Source organism: Rhinatrema bivittatum, chromosome 3, assembly GCF_901001135.1.
Source record: "Rhinatrema bivittatum chromosome 3, aRhiBiv1.1, whole genome shotgun sequence".
NCBI classification, from domain to species: domain Eukaryota; kingdom Metazoa; phylum Chordata; class Amphibia; order Gymnophiona; family Rhinatrematidae; genus Rhinatrema; species Rhinatrema bivittatum.
The window spans coordinates 214,841,909-214,866,427 of NC_042617.1; the positions used below are offsets into that span (position 1 = coordinate 214,841,909).

General features: G+C 45.1%; 1 protein-coding gene across 2 annotated transcripts in view; it reads right to left on the reverse strand.

The window, feature by feature from the left end:
• Positions 1-24,519, reverse strand: part of LOC115087243 (unhealthy ribosome biogenesis protein 2 homolog) — a 253,889-nt gene that overhangs the window by 126,340 nt on the left and 103,030 nt on the right. Inside the window, exon 2 of one of the 2 annotated variants that reach the window (XM_029594180.1) lies at positions 20,634-20,794. The exons of the other annotated variant lie outside the window; for it this stretch is intronic. Coding sequence (XP_029450040.1) covers positions 20,634-20,794 — 161 coding nt within the window. The remainder of the gene's footprint in view (positions 1-20,633; positions 20,795-24,519) is intronic. 2 annotated transcript variants of the gene reach the window in all.

The window sequence follows — 24,519 nt, forward strand, 5'->3', positions numbered from 1 at the left end:
ATATGTAAAAAGGGTCTAATGTTAAAACAAAGAGAAGTGGAGACAATGGACAACCCTGATGAGTTCTACATTGTAAAACAAAAGCTTCTGCGAGTTCACCATTGACCAAATGGCTTGCTCATGAGTTTTTATATAATATATTAAATAATTTAGAAAATAGCCCTGGAATCCATATTTATTTAAGATGGCAAAAAGGTATGCCCAACTGAACCTATTAAATGCCTTTTCGGCCTCTAACTAATTAGTAGACATTTCAAATTATGTTGTAGAACTTTACATAGAATAGACACTACATAACTTCCTTTAATGAACTCCACCTGCTCCGGTGAAATCAAAGAAGGTAAAATCTTTTTAATCTCTGCCAAGATTTTTGCTAACAATTTAATATCATAATTAAGTAAGGAAATCGGTCTATAGGATCCTGTCAGCAATGGATCTTGGCAAGGTTTTGGTAAAACCACAATAGTCACCTTCCTGTAAAAGAGCTTCATACATTTTTCCCAGTGGAAGACAAATTTGATCTATTAATATTTTATAAAATTCTCCAGGCAATCTGTCTGGATCAGGAGCCTTACACAATGGAGAGGGTTTTTTTTTTTATAAGTGAATATATTTCAGTAAATGTTAAGGGAACATTAATAATCTACAGATTTTCCTCGGTCAATTTAGGAACATGTATGTAAATAACAGTCTATTTCATCACGGTCAACTGATTCCATAGAATATAAAATTTTATAGAAGGTAGCAAACAACTCTCTAATTCTTTTAGAATTCCGAACTAATTGACCATTCTGAGTTTTCATGGTAACAATATAGGACTTCCCATGCCATGTGCGAACTGCATTAGCGAACATGTGTCCTGCTTTATTCTCATGCAAAAAGAACTTATATTTATAATATAATAAACCCTTTTTTGTTTGTTTGTGTATCAGGGTGTTTAACACAGTCTGTGTAGCCAGAAATTGTATTCACTGGGGAAGGGTCACTGGGGAAGGGTCAGACAAAAGTTCACTTTCACTAAACATAACTGTTTTTACAAAAGAATTCTCTCTTTGGCTCTCAATTTCTTTTTCCGCACTGCAAAAGCTATTACAGCTTTATTAAAGCTATTTTGCCGTTTCCCAAAAAAGTAGATGGGTATTTAAATGCGTTCCATTAAACTCCACATCATCTTTCCATTGTTGAATCAAATAAGAATGAAAAGTCTGATCATGGTACAAATAAGAGGGAAATTTCCAGTACCCCCTGGCAGTGGTCTCCGTGAAATCCTCCAAGAGAACTCATATAGGCACATGATCAGAAATATCCATGAGTCTGGTTTCTGCACGGAGCACTTGTTGAAAAGAGGTTTCTGAAAGTAGCAAATAATCAAATTTGGATTTGGTGTCATGGGCTTTAGAGTAATGAGTGAAATCAACCTCTAGGGAATGTAAACACCTCCAGACATCCAACAGATGGAGATGCTCACATAAACATGGAATACCCTGTCTTTAATCTCTATGCCTGCAAGGTTTAGCAGGGGCACAATCCAGCACAGGATTGGAGACCATGCTGTAAACTTCTCCCAGCAGAATAGGAATATGGGAATATTGTGATACTTGGTTCACTATCCGAGCAAAAAATTGTTAAGAATAAGTATTAAGAGCATAAATACTACCCAGTGATATGTAATGACTAAATAGGAGCCCCTCAGATATATATATATCTACCAACAGTATCCTAAATAATTTTAAGAATTTGGAAATGTAAGGGTTTTTGCAAGAGTATCGCCATTTCTGCCTTATGAGCAGTAGTAGATGCATAATACAAGCTTCCTACCCATTGTTCTGTTCAATATCTATCAAGTCAGTATCCTGTAACAAGGCAAAATCAGTATGAAATCGTTGCATAGTTTTAATAATTTATAGCTTTTCACAACAGTACTTATGCTCAAACATTCCATGACAAACATTTAAGATTTTTATCCATCGAAAAAACAGGTCTTTGGCTTGTAAAAGAAAAAAATAATTATTTATTGTTAGTCTAGAGACAGAGACCTCCCAGCCTAGATCTCCCCCTTTTATGAGAAAGTGTGAGGATTCTAGAACAAATGGATGGTTATTCTTGACAAAAGAAATAAAAGATAACTCCTTACCCTTTCTCCCTCCCCTGCCCCTTGTCCCCCCTCCCTTCCCACCCAAGCAGAATTTGCTTATTTGGGAAATAGAAAAATATATTAAATAATAGAATATATAAAAATAGAATAATGGAATAATATATTAACCAAGGAACAAAAACAAATCACCATCACAGGCATCTTCATGATTCATGCCTAAAGGGCTCGACCCCCTCTGAGAAAACAGTTACAGGTATACCAGGAAGATAAGAAAAATACATCTGGCTCAAAGGAAAAAATATTTAAATCCATGGGACAATGAAAAGTCATACATAGCCCATAAGTAGGCAGATGATCTCCTCACTCCATGAAATAATAGAAGTCGCAGATGTGGCTACATTGTAAATTTTCTGTAAACTGAGTACTCTTTCAAAAAGATCAGTCACTACCAATATTTTGAAGAAAAAGATCTGTATCCGCCGCAGTATCAAAGTACAAAATCTTGCCCTTGTGAAGAACTCTCAGTTTGGCAGGGAATAAAGGCGTGATTCAGAGTTTCTTCTTATTAGTTGAGCACACACGAAGTTAAAACAAATCGGAGAAAATTCTTTTCACTTAACGCAAAATTAAGCTCTGGAATTCGTTGTCAGAGGATGTAGTTAAGGCAGCTAATGTAGTTTGGTTTAAAAAAGATTTGAAAAAGTTCCTGGAGAAGTCCATAAATTGCTATTAATCAATAGTGAATAGCCACTGCTTGTTTCCTGCATTAGTAGCATGGAATCTGTTAAAGTTTGGGATCTTGCCAGGTACTTATGACTTGGATTGGAGACAAGATACAGGGCTTGATGGACCCTTGGTCTGACCCAGTATAGCTTTCTTATGTTCTTCCTTTTTTTTGCCCGTAAAGCTAAGTGATCTTGTAAAGCAATATTTTTTGTCCTTCGTACTGTAGAAATTGCAAGTATATATATGCCTGCAGTATTTCCACTTTGTGGGCAAAATTTAAAATACGAAAGAGGACTACTCAAGGTTTTCCTCTATGTTGATTTTGACAGCCCAGTTTGTACACTCTAAGTGCAAAGGTCCATTATTTGTCCCAATTAAAGAGCCTGTGGCGGGTGGAGTCTAAGATGGCGTCCTGAGCGGGAGTACTGCAGTTTGCTCCGGAGTATTTTTCTTGATTCAACTATCTCTACTTACTAAAATGGCTCCAAAAAGAAAAAGTAGAGTGAGGAACTACCCCTCTATACCCGCTCTACCGTCCGGGCAAAAGACGATTCCACAGTGCACCGCGATACCTAATAAAAATGGGACTAGCGTACAGGCTGTTGGGTCACTTGGAGGAGAAGGCAACCAAACTTCGGAGGAAGTAATGCCGAGTCCACTCAATGAAAGGCCACCTCCAACCACTAGAAAGACTTCGACGCCGCACTTGGGGCTGAGCTCCGAAGTAGGGCTCTACGCCCCGCAGGAGGAGGGAGTTACATCGGAGTTGCTGCTCGCGCTAAACCCTCAGGAGATCGAGGACAGCGTGTCCAGTGTATTCGATCAAAGTGGAGGGGAGACCCAAGCAGCAGAAGGAGGTGAGAGGCTTGGAGTCTACCCTATTCCCTTAACCGGAGAGAAATTGGGCTTACAGAAACCCGAGGTGGTGACACTAGAAGCATTATGGAATTTATTATCTTCCATAGCTAAGTCCTGTGGGGAATATTCGGATAAAATAAATGTGCTGTCCCAACAAATGGTAACCTTGAATAAGAATGTTGAAGCCCAAAAACAGGAAGCCTCAGAGAACTTTGAGAAGATGAAAAAAGAGATAAAGCAAATAAAATATGTTCAAAATACTTTAATTCAAGACTATGGTAACATCAATAGAAAATATTGAAAATGTGCTGAGACATCTGAACTTACGTGTACTTAACTTTCCCAGGGTAGTGGGGGAATGTCCTCTTATTACGATTAAACGATATTTCTTCGAGGTATTGGAATTGCCTTTTGAAAGTGCTCCACCCCTGGACAAAGTATATTTTATACCTAATAAGAATAGACCACACATTAAAGAACCTTCAAGAGATCTCGTCAATTTGACTGAATTCCTTGAATCTTCAGGATATGAAATTATCGAAAGAAGCACACAATTGATTACTTTCTTTAACGAAAGGACTTAGAAGATGTGATGAAAAAGTATTTTAAGAAAGTAGATGCTTTATTTATGGGGGCAAAAATTAGAATATTCCCTGACTTGACAAAGTCCACACAATTAAAAAGAAAGGGACTTCTTGCTGTAAAGTAAGAGACACTGGCTTTGGGAGCCTCATTTTTCCCTGTAAGCGTGCTGTGAAATATAATCGTGACAGTTACTTTTTTTTTTCAGCCGGAACAGCTAAAGGACTTTATACAATCACAAAAAGCTTTACTACAGCTTGATAGCATTTAGTGGTTATCGAAAAAGAAATAATGAAGAGGTATCAGGAAGTCTTTCAGTTAGAAATGTAATATTCCCTTTAATTCTCCTCTGTTTCCTTTCCACCCCCACCATATTGTGATCTAATGGGTAACATTTGAAATATAATATGTATGAAATAGTTTTCCCTTAAGTATCCGATTGCGTATATGATGCCATGTTTCATTTACAAAGTGTATACTTTGATTATTATTGGAAATTTGAATAAAGTATAAATAAAAAAAAAGAGCCTGTGGCAGCCATTTTTCTAAGACTTCAACTAACGTACCAGCAGGGTCTTTCTTCAGGGGAAATCAACAAATGTTATTTAATAGTCGGATTTACTTATCTTAAACTTGATGTTCTTCAAAATGTTCATGCCTCTCCCAGTCTTTGAATATAAGGAGATGGAGTTTAAATCCCTCTAAGCCCGTGACAGCATTGAGCGTTGACAGAGAGCGTTTAACCGGTTCTACCATGGCATAAAAGTGAAGCGTTTCAGCTCGCGGTAACCTTTGAACAAATATTTGCAGTGAAGGAAGGAGGTTCCTTTACAATCGTTTCACATTTTGAGTATCGCATAGCCTTGGGAGAGGCATGAACATTTTGAAGAATATCAAGTTTAAGATAAGTAAATCCGACTATTAAATAACATTTGTTGATTTCCCCTGAAGAAAGACCCTGCCGGGTCAGAAACAAGGCCTTGTCGGGTGGATTACAAACTTTCAGATAGAGTCGGTGTTATCAGTGAGTGTTCAGTGAATTTCCAGACACACAGTTGGTGTTACAAAACAAACAAACAAAGTGGGACTCTAACTGATCACTGCCATTAAGAATATCTATGATATGTTTTTAAAGCACTTTGCAATTCACAAAAAATTTTTTCAAAAAACAAATAAGGTAGGAGGTGGAACGTTCATGATTAAAACCGATACAAAGCATTACAAACTAGTAATGCATTGAAGTTCTATGAAACTATCCACTTGTAATGAATGTTTAACTAAAAGAAGTTAGTTGAAGTGACAAGAGGGTTTTTTAGTCCCCAATTAATATTCTGAAAGACATTATTGTAAATTGTATATGGGACACTTTCCATCTGAGTTGTAATTTCCCAATGTTTACAGGGCATCTTTTTTTCAGGAGGTACAGGCTCTACTGTTACCATATATTGATGACATGATAATTGTGGGGGGAGATTTCAATGCAGTTAAAGATCACCATCAAGACAGGGAGTCCGCGGCTACAGCCCGGGGGGGGGGCCTAGTAAGGGAATCCATATGTTGGAGTCGTCCTTGCATCTCATAGATGCGTGGAGGACCTTTTACCCTATGGAAAAGGAGTTCACACACATATCTAGGGCACATGGTTCACATGCACGGCTAGATTACCTATTAATGAGTTCTCATAGTTTTTTCAAAGTCACTGAGACCGGAATTGATGATGTGGTCATTTCAGATCATGCACCAATTTGGCTGGCCCTTAATAACTCCTCCCAGCGCTGTTGTGAAACTGGATCCTTGTTTCGAGGTAGATGACTACCGTCGAAGGGCGAGGCCTCTTGGACTGTAGAGACTTGCTAGAAGTCTTCACCCTGGAAGCACGCGACCCCCCCCCCAGGAGGAGCCCGTAGGGGTCCGGCCGCTGGGACTTAGGCGACTCCTCTGAAGACTGTAGATGGTCTGGATGCAGGCGCCTCCTGCAGGTCGTGGGTTCCAGATGGCTGGCGCCTCCAGCAGGTCGAGACAGTCTGAGGACGAAGACGAAGAAGGGTCCAAAACCGGTCTGAAAATCAATATACCAGCAGGATACGAGTCCAGTCCAGGGTCAAGGCAGGAGAAGGGTCCAGAGCCGTACCGGGATCAAGCCAGGAGAAGGGTCCAATGCCGTACCGAGAACAAGCCAAGAGAAGGGTCCAATGCCGTACCAGAATCAAGCCAGGAGAAGACACGTCCACCAGTCCAGAGGTCAGAAGCCAAGAATCAATCCACGGAGCAGGAGAGAAGAGCGGGACGAAGAACCAAGAACCAGGAGCCAGGAACACACTCAGGCAGGAACCTCAATACCAAGGCAAGGTCTGAGGGGCAGACCTTGTCTTTAAATACAGGAACCTGGAGGAGGTCCTTCAGAAGGGAGCCACGATACTTCCTGTCGTGGCCCCTTTAAATCTTGTCTTCAGCCGCACGCGCGGCCCTAGTGCAGCAGAGGAAAAGGGGCGGAGTCACCTCATGAAGCAGAGCCCCGCGGCCAGCCAAGCAGCGGCCAGGCCGCGCGGAGAACGTCGTTGGAGGCTCCCTGCACCTGCAGGAGCCTCAGCAGAGACCCGACGCCGCGGGTAAGTGCTGGGTCCCGGCCGCGGACTGCTGTGGCCGGCGGCCATGACAGTCGGCTCCGGTCACGGGCTGCCGCGTCCGGGGGTCATAAGAGTACCCCCTCCTCTAGGCCTCCCTCTAGAAAGCTTTGGTTTACTCGGATGTTCATTGTGAAAGTTCTGAAGAAGAGTTTTATCCAGGATGTTCTTAGCAGGTTCCCACGAGTTCTGTTCTGGTCTAAATCCTTCCCACGCTAAGAGGTACTCCCATATGATGCCCCGTTTCCGGACATCTAGTACTTCGTGTACTTGATATATCGTATCCTCCTCTGCTCGGGGTGGAGGAGCATCAGGAACTTTTCGATGAGGCCAGGTGAGAACCAGAGGTTTTAAAAGGGAGGTGTGGAAAGAGTTATGTATATACAAAGTGGTAGGCAACCGCAGTTGGTAGGTCACTGGACCAAGCTGTTGTAATACAGGAAACGGTCCAATATACCGTGGCGCCAATCGCATTGAAGGAACTCTTAACCGGATATGTCTCGTGCTAAGCCACACTTTCTCTCCTGGCCGAAATCATGGGGCAGGTCGCCGATACTTATCGGCAAACATTTTAGCAGTATTGGCTGCTTTGCGGAGCATGTGTTGGGTCTGAAGCCAGAGCTGCTGCAACTGTAGAGCTGTGAGTTGAGCTGCAGGTGAAGGTACTGCCAAAGGCAAAGGCAATGGAGGTCTGGGTTGCCGGCCAAACACGATCTGGAACGGGGATGCCCCCGTGGAAATACAAGGATGAGAATTATGAGAGAACTCATAATGATTGGGCGTGTCGCCCAATCATCTTGACGGGAATTGACGTACAAACGGAGGAATTGTTTTAAGGTGCGATTGGTTCGTTCCGCCTGACCGTTTGCTTGTGGATGAAAAGCAGTCGTGTAATCCAGAGAGATGCTGAACTTCTTACAAAGATTAAGCCAGTAACGAGCAGTAAACTGTGGTCCTCGATCTGATGCAATGTGTTGCGGAAGACCATGTAGACGAAAAATATGAAGCATGAACAACTGAGCTAAGCGAGGGGCAGATGGGAGGGAGGGTAGTGGGATAAAGTGGGCCATTTTCGAAAAGCGATCCACTACTACCCATATCACGGTGTTCCCCTCTGAAGGCGGAAGATCCACAATAAAATCTGTGGAAATGTGTGTCCATGGTTTCTTGGGTATGGGTAGCGGTTGCAAAAGTCCACAGCTTTTCCCAACTGGGATCTTATGTTGTGCACAAATGGGGCAAGAGTCCACATAAGCACGAATATCCTTGCGAATCTCAGGCCACCAGTAATATTGTTGAAGGAGTGCTTGTGTCTGAGTTCTTCCTGGGTGTCCTGCAAACTGTGAGTCATGCCCCCATGCCAGTACCTTATTACGTAGTCGTTTTGTAACCACGGTTATTCCAACTGGGATGGTAAAAGTGGTCGATAGGATGATACGAGCTGGGTCAATAATGTATTGCATAGGTTCCTCCGTATCCTCCGTAACAAAGGTCCTGGACAAAGCATCCGCCTTAATGTTCTTTTCGGCTGGTCGATATCGCAGTTCAAAATTAAAGCGAGTAAAAAACATCGCCCACCGAGCTTGCCGTGGGTTCAAGCGTTGGGCTTGCTGAAGATACACGAGATTTTTATGGTCCGTGTAAACTGTGATGCGATGTTGAGCACCCTCCAGCCATTGCCACCATTCTTCAAAGGCTAATTTTATTGCAAGTAACTCCTTGTCGCCGATAGCGTAATTACGTTCCGCTGAAGAGAATTTTCTGGAGAAATAGGAACACGGATCAGCAACTCCAGTGGTATCGTTTTGGCTTAAAACAGCTCCTACTCCTTCGGCTGACGCGTCCACCTCGACTACGAATGGGCGTCTGGGGTCCGGATGCCGAAGACAAGGTTTCTTAAGGAATGAGTCTTTTAACGCTTGGAATGCCTCTTCCGCTTCGACAGGCCAAGACTTAATATTCGCCCCTTTTCGAGTGAGGGCTGTTAGTGGAGCTGCTAACTTAGAGAAGTTCCGGATGAAACTACGATAGTAGTTGGCAAAACCCAGGAATCGCTGAAGAGCCCGTAATCCATTAGGTTGAGGCCATTCTTGGATGCATTTTAACTTGGCGGGATCCATTTGAAATCCTTGTTTCGAAATGATGTACCCCAGGAAAGGTAAAGATTCTCTTTCAAAAATGCATTTTCCAATCTTGGCATACAGTTTGTTCTCTCTTAGGCTTTGTAACACTTGGATGACATGTTGTCGGTGAGACTGTAAACTGGAAGAAAAAATAAGAATATCGTCCAAGTAGACCACTACACAAACATAAAGTAGATCCCGAAATACTTCATTGATGAAGTGTTGAAAAACAGCAGGGGCATTGGTCAGTCTGAATGGCATTACAAGATATTCGTAATGACCATCTCTTGTGTTGAATGCTGTTTTCCATTCGTAACCTTCCCGAATCCTGATTAAGTTGTAGGCTCCTCTGAGATCCAATTTAGAAAATATCCGGGCTCCTTGTAAACGATCAAAGAGTTCAGCAATTAAGGATAGTGGGTAGCGGTCCTTTATGGTGATTGCATTGAGTCCGCGGAAATCAATACATGGCCTCAGGATTCCATCCTTTTTCCCTACAAAGAAGAAACCAGCTCTGGCTGGCAAAGTAGAGCGTCAAATGAACCCTTTTTGTAGATTCTCCTGAATATAACTGGTCATCACCTGAGTTTCTGAAACGGATAATGCATAGACCTTCCCTCGGGGAGGCGAAGCCCCTGGAACTAAGTTAATAGCACAGTCAAATTCTCTATGCGGAGGCAAGATATCCGCAGCCTTTTTAGAAAAGACATCCGCAAATTGGCTATACTGTGCGGGTAGACCTTCTAGCCGTGCGATACAGACGTAGCTGTCGGTTGGTATGGATCCCCATAGACAGGTTTCTTGACAAGTAGATCCCCATTGCAGAAGCTTCAATGTAGTCCAATCAAACTGAGGGTTATGCCGTTGTAACCAGGGAATACCCAATACCACGGGATGTATGGCTTTCTGGATGACATAAAACGAGATTTGTTCGTAATGTTTGGGGGTGACGTGACACGCCAGAGGAACAGTTTGGTGGGTTATTCTTCCTGGTAGAGGATCTCCATGAATAGAGGATATGATCAACGGCGTGGGGCAAAGTTGAAGAGGAATATGGAATTTCTCCACGATATCTTGAAGGATGAAACTCCCGCCGGCACTGGAGTCTACTAACGCCATGGTAGAGAATTGGAGGTCCTTCATTGCCAAAGAGATCCGAAGAGTGAGTGGGGGAGCTGGAGAGGTAATGCCTAGGGTTACTCCCCCGCCGGAGCCTAGGCTTTGAAGTTTCCCGGACAGATCGGGCAACTGGCTATGAGGTGACCCGCTCCTCCACAGTACAAACAGAGGCCAGCACGACGGCGTCTCTGCCATTCTTCCGGGGAAAGAGGACCACGACCCAGTTGCATAGGTTCTTCTATGTTGCCTCCGGAAGCCGAAGTAGTTTGTGAGACAGTCGGTACTGGACGAGGGGAATTCCATGAGGTGGTTCTTCTGGAGTTAGCTCCTTCACGAGCTCTTTCTTGCAGACTACCGAGTTACTAATTCAATAATAGAGTCCAAGGACCTTGGTAATTCACGAGCCGCCATCTCATCCTTGATCTTCGACGACAGACCCTCCAGGTATATGGAACGCAAACAATTCTCCTCCCAGTGAAGTTCTGAACTCGATGGTGTAATCTGCGAGGGCTCGGTTCCCTTGTCGTAGTTGCAAAAGTTTAGGACCGGCTACTACCTGCTTCCCAGGGTCATCGAAAACCCCAAGGAAAAGTTCCAAAAACTTTTGAAGATCTTGTAGGAATGGGTCTGATCGTCGCCAACAGGGGGAAGCCCAAGCCAGGGCCTTCCCCTCCAAGAGCGACAAAATGTAGGTAGTCTTAGTGAGGTCGTCTGGGAACGAAGAGGCTTGAAGTTGAAAATGCATGCTGCACTGGTCGATGAATCCTTGACACAACTGAGGATCCCCTGCATAGCGTGGAGGTATGGGTAGTGGAATTGTAGTTCAGGCGGGGTTTGTCGTCAACGCTGGCACAGCGGCAGCAGCAGCTTGAGCCGCTGCCATGGAGTCCAGACGTGCATTAAGTCGTTCTAAGGATGAAGCCATGGATTCTAGGATACGTTGTTGTTCCATGACCTTCTGGGCCAGTCCCGGAATGGCTTGCTGTGCCGAGACCTCTGCCGGGTCCATGGCCTTGGTATTCTGTTGTGAAAGTGGACCCTTGTTTCGTGGTAGATGACTACCGAAGGGCGAGGCCTCTTGGACTGTAGAGACTTGCTAGAAGTCTTCACCCTGGAAGCACGCGACCCCCCCCAGGAGGAGCCCGTAGGGGTCCGGCCGCTGGGACTTAGGCGACTCCTCTGAAGACTGTAGATGGTCTGGATGCAGGCGCCTCCTACAGGTTGTGGGTTCCAGATGGCTGGCGCCTCCAGCAGGTCGAGACAGTCTGAGGACGAAGACGAAGAAGAGTCCAAAACCGGTCCGAAAATTAATATACCAGCGGAATCTGAGTCCAGGGTCAAGGCAGGAGAAGGGTCCAGAGCCGTACCGGGATCAAGCCAGGAGAAGGGTCCAACTCCGTACCGAGATCAAGCCAAGAGAAGGGTCCAACGCCGTACCAGAATCAAGCCAGGAGAAGACACGTCCACCAGTCCAGAGGTCAGAAGCCAAGAATCAATCCACGGAGCAGGAGAGAAGAGCGGGACGAAGAACCAAGAACCAGGAGCCAGGAACACACTCAGGCAGGAACCTCAATACCAAGGCAAGGTCTGAGGGGCAGACCTTGCCTTTAAATACAGGAACCTGGAGGAGGTGCTTCAGAAGGGAGCCACGACACTTCCTGTCGTGGCCCCTTTAAATCTTGTCTTCAGCTGCGCGCACGGCCCTAGTGCAGTAGAGGAAAAGGGGCTGAGTCACCTCATGAAGCAGAGCCCCGCGGCCAGCCAAGCAGCGGCCCAGGCCACGCGGAGAACGTCGTTGGAGGCTCCCTGTACCTGCAGGAGCCTCAGCAGAGACCCAACGCCGCGGGTAAGTGCTGGGTCCAGGCCGTGGACCGCCGCGGCCGGCGGCCATGACAGTCGGCCCCGGTTGCGGGCTGCCGCGGCCGGCGGTCATAACAAGCGCTCCACTACTTATATTTGGAGATATCCCTATTTTTTGGCAGAGGATTCTTCCTTTCAGCAATATTTGAAAGATAAGTGGGAGGTTTTCAAAGAGTCGAATGCTCAACACAAAGAAGACCCCGTTCTATTTTGGAATACTGCCAAGGCGGTGATACGGGGTGAGATTATCTCCTATGTAGCGCATAGGAGGAAAGCTTTAGACAAACAACTTCTCCAGTTGACGGGACAGCTGCAGAAAGCTAAACGGGTGCTTCTCACGAAGCCCACTAAAGGGAATAGGGAACGGTATTTTACCCTGCAATCCGCTATCAATACTCTAATCCACCAACGGGCAAAAAAGAGTCTTTTATATTACCGATATAAACTATTTCAACATGGTCAAAAAACGGGCAAAATGCTGGCCAAGTTGGTTAAAGCGGCCAGAGGGTCTAGGCAGGTTCACGCCCTCCGGGACGCGCAGCATCACCTGGTAACGGATACTAAGGGTATACAAAAACTGTTCTTCAAATATTACTCTAAGCTATATAAGTCTGAAGGGTGGGATAGCTCCCAATGGGACACCTTTGGGGAATCATTCCATCTTCCTTCTCTGACTCTGGAATTTAGTCGTTACCTCAATGAGCCGATCTTAGAGGAGGAGGTTTCCAGAGTCATACAATACATGCGTCCCTTGAAGGCGCCAGGCCCGGATGGATACAGCGCAGAATTTTATAGGTGTCTTCGGGAACCCCTGGTGAAACTGCTGCCTCAAGTTTTTACTTCTTTAATTGCCCAAGGGGCATATCCGCCGAGCGGCAACCAAGCCTATGTCACCCTGATCCCCAAACCGGGCAAGAACCCTATGCTCCCAGAATCATATCGCCCCATATCTCTGTTGAACGTAGACCATAAGATCTTGGCTAAGGTCCTTGCAGATCGACTGGGAAACGTTATGCCTTATCTAATACAACCGGGGCAGGTGGGCTTTGTAAAACAGTGGTACGCCCTTCGCAACATTAGACAGGTAGCATTGGCCATGGCACTATGTAACAGAGTGGAGGACCCATACTTAGTGATGTCTGGATGCTGAAAAGGCCTTCGATAGGGTTGAATGGGGATTTATGTACCATATGCTGCGTTTAATGGGGTTTAGCGGGTTCTTCTTTCAAGCAATTGAACTGCTATATAATACCCCCGAGGCCTGTCTTCAGGTGAATGGGGGCTGACTGAGCCCTTTTTGGTGGCAAGGGGCACCAACAGGGTTGCCCTCTATCACCTTTGCTTTTTTTGCTGACTCTAGAACCCTTTTTGCTGGCCATACAGGCCCACTCTGGAATTAGGGGCATACAATTTCGAAATGGGAGTCAGAAGGAGTTATTCAAGTATGCGGCATTTGCTGACGATGTTCTGTTGTTTCTCACCTCCCCTGCGCGCTCGTTGCAGTACCTCCTTGGATTGTACACTCAGTATTCTGCACTTTCTGGCATGCGAATTAATTGGAATAAATCTGAAGCGCTGGCGTTCCCGGATTCACTTAGGGACAATTTGAAGTGGGCAAAGGGGTCCCTTAAGTATTTGGGAATACATATTGCAACAAATTTACAAAATATTTACCCTCTCAACATCCATCTCCTCTTGAAATTCACGCAGGACAAGCTCTCAGCATGGCACAATTTGCCCCTCTCGGTGTGCGAAAGAATTGCACTATTCAAGACGGTAATTTTGCCCAAGTGGCTGTATGTCGTACAGAATTATCCCTTGGTGCTGCTCTCCCGAGATCTTAATAAGGTAGATCAGCTAACACGTCATTTTATTTGGAAAGGGGGGAAAGCACGAATACCTTTACGTTGGTTAAAGCAGCCTTGGGTGGCGGGTGGTATGGGGCTCCCTAACTTTTACAATTATGGGTGCGCGGCGAACCTGCGTATAATCCGAGGATGGCTACTGGGGAAATCTCCATTTATTAATGTTTTGGCAGAAAACACCTTTACTAATCCCCTGGCTTTGAGCTTTGTTCTCATGGCCGAAGGTACCAAGATATCACCCTTGTTGACTAGTCACCCGTTGGTGAGACCTCTACATAAGACGTGGGCGCATCTCACTAAACTTTTAGGAGTACCCACACACTGCACATATTTAACCGCCCTATGGGGCAACCCTGATTTTACACCTGGGTCTACTACTACCTACTTTGCTAGTTGGCGGACAAAGGGGGTCATTTATTTGGGACATGTGTTGGATGCGGCAGGGGTTTATATGCCCTTTGTGAGTTTACAAGAGATCTATGGGATACCAGCCTCACACTGCTTTGGCTACATGCAACTGGGTCATTATGTTAGATCCCTGGGGAGCCCTGAACAGCACTTAGCGACCTTTCAGGCGATTGATGGGTTCCTTAAATTGGATGCCACTAAGGAACCATCTCTATCCATGTATTACCGGGGGCTGGACAAAAGTTCCCCTAGGGACTCGTTTGCGATTTCTGTGGATCGTTGGAACAGAGAGGGCAGTTTTCAGGTGACGACCCGTATTTTTGCGGGCAGTGTGAGGGGGGTCATACCTGTCCACCAGTATTATGTACTTCCGTGAGATGCACCTCAAATTTTTATGCAGGGCTTATATCTCCCCCCACGTCACCTTCAAGGCAGGATTAGCGGACTCAGATCAATGTCCAAGCTGTGGTAAAGGGAAGGAGACATTTGCTCATGTCTTTTGGGACTGTCAGTACTCTCAAAGGTATTGGCAACAAATTACTGCCTACTTAGCACTATTGGTGGCGGCACGACTACCTCATTCGCCGTATTTGTGGTTATTTCATTGTATCACCCGCTTTTTAGTACCTAACCCCAGACTCAGGGCTCTGATTAAAAAAGCTGGCCTCGTGGGGAAAAAAGTGATCTTGCTTAATTAGAGAGAAAAGACGGGGCCATCTTTCGGGACCTGGAGATTACATTTTCACCGCCTGATGCAATATGAAAATTTGGCTTCCAAAATGTCGCCAAGGCTCCGGAAACTCTTTCTACAGACGTGGGAAGCCTATCTCCAAAAACTGCCTCATAGAGCTTGGAGTCTGGTCCTCAATGACTGAGTTTGCGGGTTGTGGATCGCAGCTGGACTTTTATGTTTCTTGGCTATAGATCTCTGCGGGATGGGGAAGGGGGATGGGAGGGGGATGGGGGGTACGTTTCCCATGTATTGGTGGTAACAGAAGATTGCTCGGGGGGGGGGGGAAGGTAACACGGGGCAGATCTATTGTCTATAAGGGGAGAAAAGTTTGTAGTGGTAGCCACCCCCATGGGTAAGAGTATTGTATAAGGATTTCTTGATATTGTGGTTTTGTATTGCTTACCCTGGATACATATGTTATATGTTTGTCTTGTTTGCTGGACCACTCAATAAAAACATATTGAACATGAAACAGTTGGGCCACGTGAGAAGCTGATGGGAGGGAGGGAAGTGGGATAAAGTGGGTCATTTTGGAGAATCGGTCCACAACCACCCAAATTACTGTATTGCCCTCAGATGGCGGAAGATCCACAATAAAATCTGTGGAAATATGTGTCCAGGGTTTCTGGGGAAATAGGTAGTAGCTGTAAAAGTCCCCAAGTCTTCCCAGTAGGACTCTTGTGTTGTGGACAAGTTCGACAAGAATCCACATATGCACGAATATCCTTGTGCATGTCGGGCCACCAATAATATTATTGCAGGAGCGTTTGAGTCCGAGCTCTGCCCGGATGTCCAGCTAACTGAGAATCGTGTCCCCATTGTAATACTTTAGTACGAAGTCTCTTAGGTACCACAGTCTTGCCCGGTGGGACTGTGAACATAGCGGAGAGGATAATGCGAGCAGGATCAATAATATTCTGAATTGGATCCTCAATGTCCACATCGGAGAAAGATCGAGACAGTGCATCAGCCTTGATGTTCTTTGTAGCTGGTCGATATCGAAGCTAGAAATTGAAACATGAGAAGAAAAGCGCCCAGCGAGCTTGACGAGGGTTCAGGCATTGAGCTTGTTGGAGATACACCAAGTTTTTGTGGTCTGTGAAGACAGTGATACAATGCTGTGCCCCCTCCAACCACTGTCGCCATTCTTCAAGCGCGAGCTTGATAGCAAGAAGTTCTTTGTCGCCAATAGAATAATTGAGCTCTGTTGGAGAAAATTTTCTACAGAAATAGGAGCATGGATGAAATGTTCCTGATGCATTGTTTTGGCTCAGGACAGCTCCTACTCCTTCAGCGGAGGCATCGACCTCCACTGTAAATGGACGTCTGGGATCCGGATGTCGAAGGCAAGGTTGTTGAAGAAAGGATTCTTTGAGAGCCTGAAAGGCTTCTACAGCCTCTATGGGCCTGGCCTTGATGTTTGCCCCCTTACGAGTGAGTGCCATAAGAGGCGCAGCCAGCTTGGAAAAGTTCTGTATAAAACTACGATAGTAGTTTTCAAATCCAAGGAATCGCTGAAGGGCCCGTAGACCACTAGGCTGAGGCCATTCTTCAATGCATTTTAATTTAGCGGGGTCCATTTGAAAAGCTTGCTTAGAAATGATATACCCCAAAAAAGGTAAAGCTTCTCTTTCAAAGTTACATTTTTCCAGTTTAGCATAGAGTCGATTTTCTCTCAGACATTGTAGCACCTGAACAACATGTTAACGATGTGTCTGTAAATCGCAAGAAAAAAATCAAAATATCGTCTATGTAGACTACCACGCAGACATAGAGCAGGTCTCTAAATATTTTGTTAACAAAGTGCTGAAAGACGGTAGGAGCATTGGTCAATCCAAAAGGCATAACAAGATAATCATAATGTTCATCTCTGGTGTTAAAAGCCGTCTTCCACTCATCCCCCTCATGAATCCTGACTAGATTATATGCTCCTCGGAGGGCCAACTTCGAAAACACCTTGGCCCCCTGTAGACGGTCGAAGAGTTCAGCTATAAGCGGCAATGGGTACTGGTCCTTGATGGTAATGGCATTAGCCCACGATAGTCTATACATGGACGCAAGGTCCCATCCTTTTTCCCCCAACAAAGAAAAAGCCGGCCCCCGGCTGGAGATTTAGAGCGCCTGATTAATCCTTTCTGCAAGTTGTCTTGAATATATTCTGACATAGCACGGGTCTCCAAGGCAGACAACGGATAGACCCTACCCCGTGCTGGGGTGGCGCCAGGAATCAAATTGATGCTACAATCGAATTCTCGATGTGAAGGCAAAATGTCCGCAGCTTTTTTGGAAAAAACGTCCGAAAACTGCTTGTACTGTGACGGCAGACCCTCCAGCCGAGAAGTACAGATAAAGCTACAGGAAGAACTTGATCCGTGAATGCAGGTCTCTTGGCATTTTGATCCCCAGTGGATTAGTTTTAAAGATGTCCAGTCGAACTGTGGGTTGTGTTGCTGTAACCAAAGAATGCCAAGAACTATAGGATGGATTGCTCTTTGGATGATACAGAAGGAGATGCTTTCAGTGTGGTTCAGTGAAATGTGACATTCCATCGGAACTGTATGATGAGTTATCCTCCCTGGCAGGGGATCTCCATGAATGGAGGATATAATTAACGGCTTTGGACACAAGCAAGGGGGAATGTGTAGTTGCTCTACCACATCTTGTAGAATAAAATTTCCACTGGCTCCAGAATCTACTAAAGCCAGAGTGGAGAACCAATGATCTTCGAAATCCAGGGTGACCTGCAGAGTCAGTGGGGGAGCCGGAGAGATGATGCCTAGGGTTACTCCCCCGATGGAGCCTAGGCATTGGAGTTTCCCGGATGTGTAGGACAACGGGCAATGAGATGACCCGCTCCTCTGCAATAGACAGAGGCCTGCCTTGCGGCGTCTTTGCCGTTCTTCTGGAGAAAGGGGACCCCGTCCCAATTGCATAAGTTCCTCCGTAGTTCCTTCGGATTTAGGTGTCGTTTGGGAGGCGGAAACCGAATAGGAAGAAGTGGCACCCGCTATGTGCCTCCTCGTGCTTGATCCCTCCCGCGCTCTTTCCTGTAGTCGATCGATTCGGGTTACCAAATCCACGATGGAATCCAAGGATTGAGGTAACTTTTGGGCTGCCATTTCATCTTTTATTCTGGGTGACAGACCCTCTAAGAATATGGACCGGAGACAGTTCTCCTCCCAATGGAGTTCGGATGCCAGAGTTCTGAATTCAATGGTATAATCTGCCAGCGATCGCCCTCCTTGCCGGAGTTGTAAAATCTTGGAACCTGCAACCACTTGTTTCCCGGGATCATCAAACACCGCTTGAAACAATTCCAAGAATTTAGGCAGATTTTGTAGGACTGGATCTGACCGTCGCCAGAAAGGGGAAGCCCAGACCAGGGCCTTACCCTCCAACAATGATAGGATGTATGTTGTTTTGGTAAGATCATCTGGAAAGAGGGAGGCTTGAAGATGAAAGTGCATGCTGCACTGGTTGAGAAATCCTTGACACAAGCAAGGGTCTCCAGCGTAACGTGGAGGAGTCGGTAATGGAATCACGGACCGGGTATTACTCTGCACCACCGAGGGCAGTGGTGGCAGGAAGGCTTGAGCTGCAGCTATAGAAACCAGACGGACGTTAAGTCGTTCCAAGGAAGCCGTCATGGATTCTAGTATATGTTGCTGCTCCATGTCCTTCTGGGCTAATCCAGGAATGGCCTGGCGAGCTGAGGCCTCTGCGGAGTCCATGGCCTTGGTATTCTGTTAGGAATCGGAGAGTGGACCCCTGTTCCGAGGTAGAGTCAGCACTGCCGAGAAGGAAGTTATCCCTCGTCGGTCTCTCCCATCGGATGGCAAGGCCTGTTGAAGATGTTGAGATGAAGGCTTCACCCTGGAAGCTCGTGATCCCCCCCAGGAGGAGCCCGTAGGGACATGGCCGCTGGGACTTAGGAGACTCCCTGAAGAATGAAAATAGTCTGGATGCAGGCACCTCCTGCAGGTCATGGGTCAGACGGCTGGCGCATCCAGCAGGTCGTAATCAGTCCGGGAGTAGAAGTCGAAGGGTAATCCAAAGCCGGACCAAGGGTCGAAGTCCAGAGAGAGGTTGAGAGCCGGTCCAAGGGTCGAAGTCCAGAGAGAAGTTGAGAGCCGGTCCGGGAACAGACGGGAGAGTGGTCCGAAGCCAGTCCAGGAGCAACACAGGAGGAGGGTCCAAGCCAATCCGAAGTCAACGCCAGAGAATCACCACAGCCGGACCTAAGGTCAGAAGCAAAAGAATCAATCCAACGGAGTGGAGGAGCAGAAGCGGGACGAAGAACAGAGCAAATCCAGGAACACGGAACGCAGGTAACCAAGCACAGATCCTCAGACCTTGCCTTAAATGCAGGAACTAGAGGGAGGAGTCCCAGGGAGGAGCCATGACAATTTCCTGTCATGGCTCCATTAAATATTCTCTTCAGCCGCGCACGAGGCTCCTAGCAGAGGCAGAGGGAGAGAAGTCAGCCCGGCAGAGAGGAACCATGCAGCCGAGCTTGACAGCAGCCGCGAAGAAGGCAAAAGAGAAGGCTGCCTGCCACAGCAGGAGCTTCTGACAAAGCCAGACGGCTCGGGTACGTTTAGCATCGCCTTGGCCGCCGGCCCAACCCTGGTTGCGGCCCGCCGCAGCCGGCAGTCCTAACAGGGGCTCATTTATTTATTTATTTATTTAACAGTTTTATATACCGAAGTTCTGGTAACAAAGTTACTAATCACTTTGGTTTACATTACAACAATAGATTGACAGTATATAGAATATTGTCTTACAATGAACAAGGTAATTAGAACTTGGAAAAATAAATAATAATAACAATTATTATTTATTTTTCCAATGAAGCAAATTTTTCCAATTTTCCCATGAAGCAGTTACTTCATGGGAACTCCCACGCACGCTCAGAAAGACTTAACTGGGCACTGATAGCTGGGTCCACATTGGCGTTGTTGGAGGACATTACCACACGCTATAGCCAATTCATGCCTGCTTGTTAACAGAGAAACTGTGGTGAAGTTGAGAATAGCTGGTTTAGGTAATTGCTGATGTGGGCTAGATTGAGGATGATGAATAAGCCAAAAAAAGAACTGAAAATGAGAATGGATGAAGGGAAAAGGAGAGTGAAGGATGTGATTGCAGGTCAAAGAAAGACTGGTGAAATTAGTCCAGAGTGAAGGGAAACAGATGGAGGAAAAGTGATTGTAGCAAAATTACAGACAATTGCACTGTCTATCTGGAATAAATTAACAATTAATGTCAATTATTTATACAACTTTGCTGACACAAAATGCCACAAGAGGAAACAAGAGGATACTAATTACCAAATTTTCTGTACTCTTCGAGTTAGCATAATGCTATTATAATGTGGCCCAAGTGGAACTGACACTTGTGTTTAAGAGCAGGAACAGCTATATGAAGAGATATTAGAAAAGACAACAGCAGCAGCATGAAGTGGAAGCACAGGGCTAAAATGTGATGAAATGAACACCTACATACTCCAAGTTTTCAAAAAAGATGTACTCACATCTGTTCCATGTAAATGATGATAAAGGACTAACTACCCTTATTTACAAGAAAATAAATTAAAAAGCAGAGGGGAAAAAACAAGCAGCAAAGTAAAGTAGTGCTTACCATAGGATTTTGTTTCCAAATATTGCTGACTTCAAGTCCCTGGAGTATTAGGTTCATCATGTTATAAAACTCTTCAAGACTGCAGTTCCCTACTAATTGGGCAACCAACTCTGTCAGCACCACTTCTAAACTCTGAATGATCGGGATAGTAATCCATGGATCTGTGCAAACATGAACAATGATCAAAAAATTATACACACTCAAGATGTCCAAATCAAGCTTTAAAAAAGTGCTGTGATTTTGTTTTTAGTATGGTTTACTGTTTTATTACTGTGACTAAAGCATGTTTCCAAACTCCATAAGGTACTGTACAACATTTTGGAAATACAGGTAACAAGCAGTAATGTTTTAATTACAAATTTTATTTCCATATCATTTTTTCTATTCTATAAGCAATTCCCCTGCAGTTCCTTGAATCCTAATAGCAGTAATATTAAGAAGGGCCACAAATTACTAATCTATACAACTGAATCTGACTGGGTCATTTGTGATATTACAATTACTACATACACCAAATATAGCAAATAATTTGAGGTAATCTGGCTGTTTCCAGAAGTTCAAGAAAATTTAGAGATCATTGCTTAAAGAACTGCACACTTAAGAGGATAATTTTCAAAACATCTTATCTGGGTAATTAAACCCGGGGTTTAATTAAGCTACCCAGGTAAAATCATTGGTTGAAAGTTGTCCTCTCCCTCTTTGAGTACATTTACCCATTTCACAAAGGGATGGAGATGGGCATAGCTGGCAGCCAACATGTAGGGATTTTGTTGTGGTTACGTGTGTTTTGGAGGATCCTTGGGTGCTGTGGAGGTGACAATGCCCATGGGAAGGAGCCCCGTGAGGAGTCACAGCACTGGGCTAGACTCGTGCTACACAAAACACAAGACAATGTTCTTTTATTAAACAGCTAGATGGTAGCCACCAGGTGGCAGTAGTGAGGTAGTCTGTAGTTGCAGTCCCAGGGACCTCAGCAGAGGGAGCCCTTCTCTCCCCAATGACATCAGGAGGTTCCGCAGCAAGTCTCCCAACGAGGAGATACTGTGGGTGAGACAGACTGAGAGGTTAGAGTACTCACTGAGAATAGCTGTTGGTATGCGATTCCACCAGATAAGTAGATGAAGATACAGGCACTGAAGCAGGGAGAGCAGGCCCTCGAGGAGCAGGTACCTGTTCCCTGAAAGGCACCTGAAATAAAGCAGAGGGCCCCTGAGGAGCGGGTACCCAAGTCAGTTGATACCCTGAAGGGCTGAGAGAAAGCTTCCAGCGGCAGCACGGAAGCGGCAGAGTAGCGTAGACAGGAACGGATTCGAGTCCTTGCTAACTCAGGGAGCTAGCAAATCAAAGAGGCTGATATACCCGTATGGCGTGACGTCAGCATGAGGGAACACCCTCGAGGTTCGCGCAAAGGGTTGTATAAAGACATGGGTTGTGCACGCACGCACACCCTAGTAGGTACATGGGAGGCACAATGGTGGAAGGCTGCACCATAGCCGTTCTGGGGACGCCAGAGAGGTCGGCTTGTAGACGCTGCAGTAGCCATCTTGCCCAGGTAAGCAGGAGGAGCCGAGATTAAGGTGAGGCAAGTGGGGCGAAGCTGTCGAAGACCGACAGACGCAACAGATTTCACTTTGAAATTCCTGAGCATGCTATATGTCAGGGTTTAAGCTGGGCCTGGGGTACCCTTTAGCCAGTCTTGTTTTCAAGATATCCACAATGAATATGCATGAGATAGATCAGCAAACAATGGAGACAATACATACAAATCTCCTTGCATATATTCATTTTAGATATCCTAAAAAGCAGACAGGCTAAGGGATAATGAGAAACAATATTTTATGACACCAACTTTGCATTTTCTCTAAAGCCAATAGGTACAGTAAAAGCTACATTATCTGGTACATCAGCTGGGAAGGAGTCGGATGTCATGATACATGTGAGTACCAACAACATAGGACGGTATGGGAAGAAGAGTCTGGAAACCAAATTTAGGATTTTAAGTAGAAAGTTAACATCCAGAACCTCATAAGAAGCATTCTTGGAAATGCTCTGTCCCACACATAGTGCCCTAAAGGCAGGCAGAGCTCCAAAGTCACAAAGCATAGATGAAACGATGGTGAAGGGGGGATATGATAGAGGTCTATAACATCATGAGAGGACCAGAATGGGTAAATGTTATTTATTCTTTCAGATAACAAAAGGACTAGGGGGCACTCCTTGAAGTTAGCAAGTAGCACATTTAAAAGTAATCAAAGAAAATTATTTTTCTCTCAATGCACAATTAAGCTCTGGAATTTATTACTAGAGAAAGTGGTTAGGGCAGTTAGTGTAGCTGGGTTTAAAAATGATTTGGTTAAGTTCCTGAAGAAATCCAAAAACTGCTATTAATCAAGCTGACTTACGGGTAGATTTTTATTCGGCCACGCGCCTACATTCCGGCCTCTTCACACGTGCGCCGAGCCAGTTTTCAACAAGGCCCGGCCATGCGCATAAAGGCCAGTAAGCGCACAAGTGCCAGCTTTCCTGCAAGGGGCAGGCCCGAAGGCATGTTCTGGGTGGGGAGGGGTGGAGGGGGGGGGTGGTGGTGGACCGGGACAGCCCCATTGTTCGCTGTCCCAGCATGCACAGCTTACTTCAGGTCAGGCCCTGAAGTAAGTACTGAAACAAAACAAACAAACAAAAAAGGAACAGGTAGGGTTTAGGGGTGGGGAGGAGATGGGGAAGGGAGGTTAGGTAGGGGAGTAGGCATTTCCCTCTAAGTCTGCTGGGCTTGCTGGACCCTCAGTATGATCCAGTATGGCATCTTCTTATGTTCTTATGCAGAGAAGATTACTTTATATTTTAAGGAAACCTGTTCTGAAAGGATGGGCTGAACTTTAACCAAGGTTGAACCAAGCTACTGGCGATAACATTTAAAAGAAAGACAAAACAACTTCTAAATTAGATCAAGGGGGAGGTCTACAGTTGCTTAGCAGAACATGATTTGGAGAGCAGTATCTTTGAAGGATACTAACAAAATGGGAAGCTTTAGCATCCCAATAAAGAGGTTCCTATAAAAGCAAAAGTAGACTAGATATCTTTAAATAAAAGAGCAGACTGAGCTAAGAGAATATAAATTATCACTATCAATTGCTAGGAAGATTGTAAATACAAACAAAAAACAAATCTTGAAATGTTGCTATGCAAATGAATGAAGTCTAAAAAATAATTAGGGAGAGTTAGAATGTAGAGAAGTGAATGAAGAGATAGATATAATTGGCATCTCGCAGACCTAGTGGAAGAAGGAAAACCAATAGGTCTGTGCAATGCCAGGGTACAAATAACAATGGTAGGGTGGATGAAATTGGTGATGCTGGTGGGGCAGGGAGTGGGGGTGGGAGTGGCAGCACTATGTGTTGTTAAAGAGTCAAATAGGATAAATATCCTGCAGGAGACCAATGTACTATGGAATCCTTATAGATAGGAATTCCATGTATGATAGGGAAGATTATAGCAGTAGGGATATACTACCATCCATCTGGTCAGAATAAATAGACAAGACAATGAAATGCTAAAGGAAAGTAGGGAAGCTAACAAATTTGGCAATACAATAATAATGGGATATTTCAATTACCCCAATTCTTATTGGGGAAATGTAAGATCATGACTCCTTCATAGAGCAACTGGTACAGGAACAAATGAGAGAGGAGATATCTTAGATAGACCTAATCCTTAGTGAAACACAGGATTTGATTTAAGAGAGAACAATAGTGGGGCCACTTGGCAATAGTGATCATAACACCATCATTAAGGAAATTTATTGATCTAGCATTTAGCTTTCAAAGGGGAGACTATAAAAAAAATGACAAAAACAAAAAAATAATAATGCAAAGGTTAAAAGGTTACA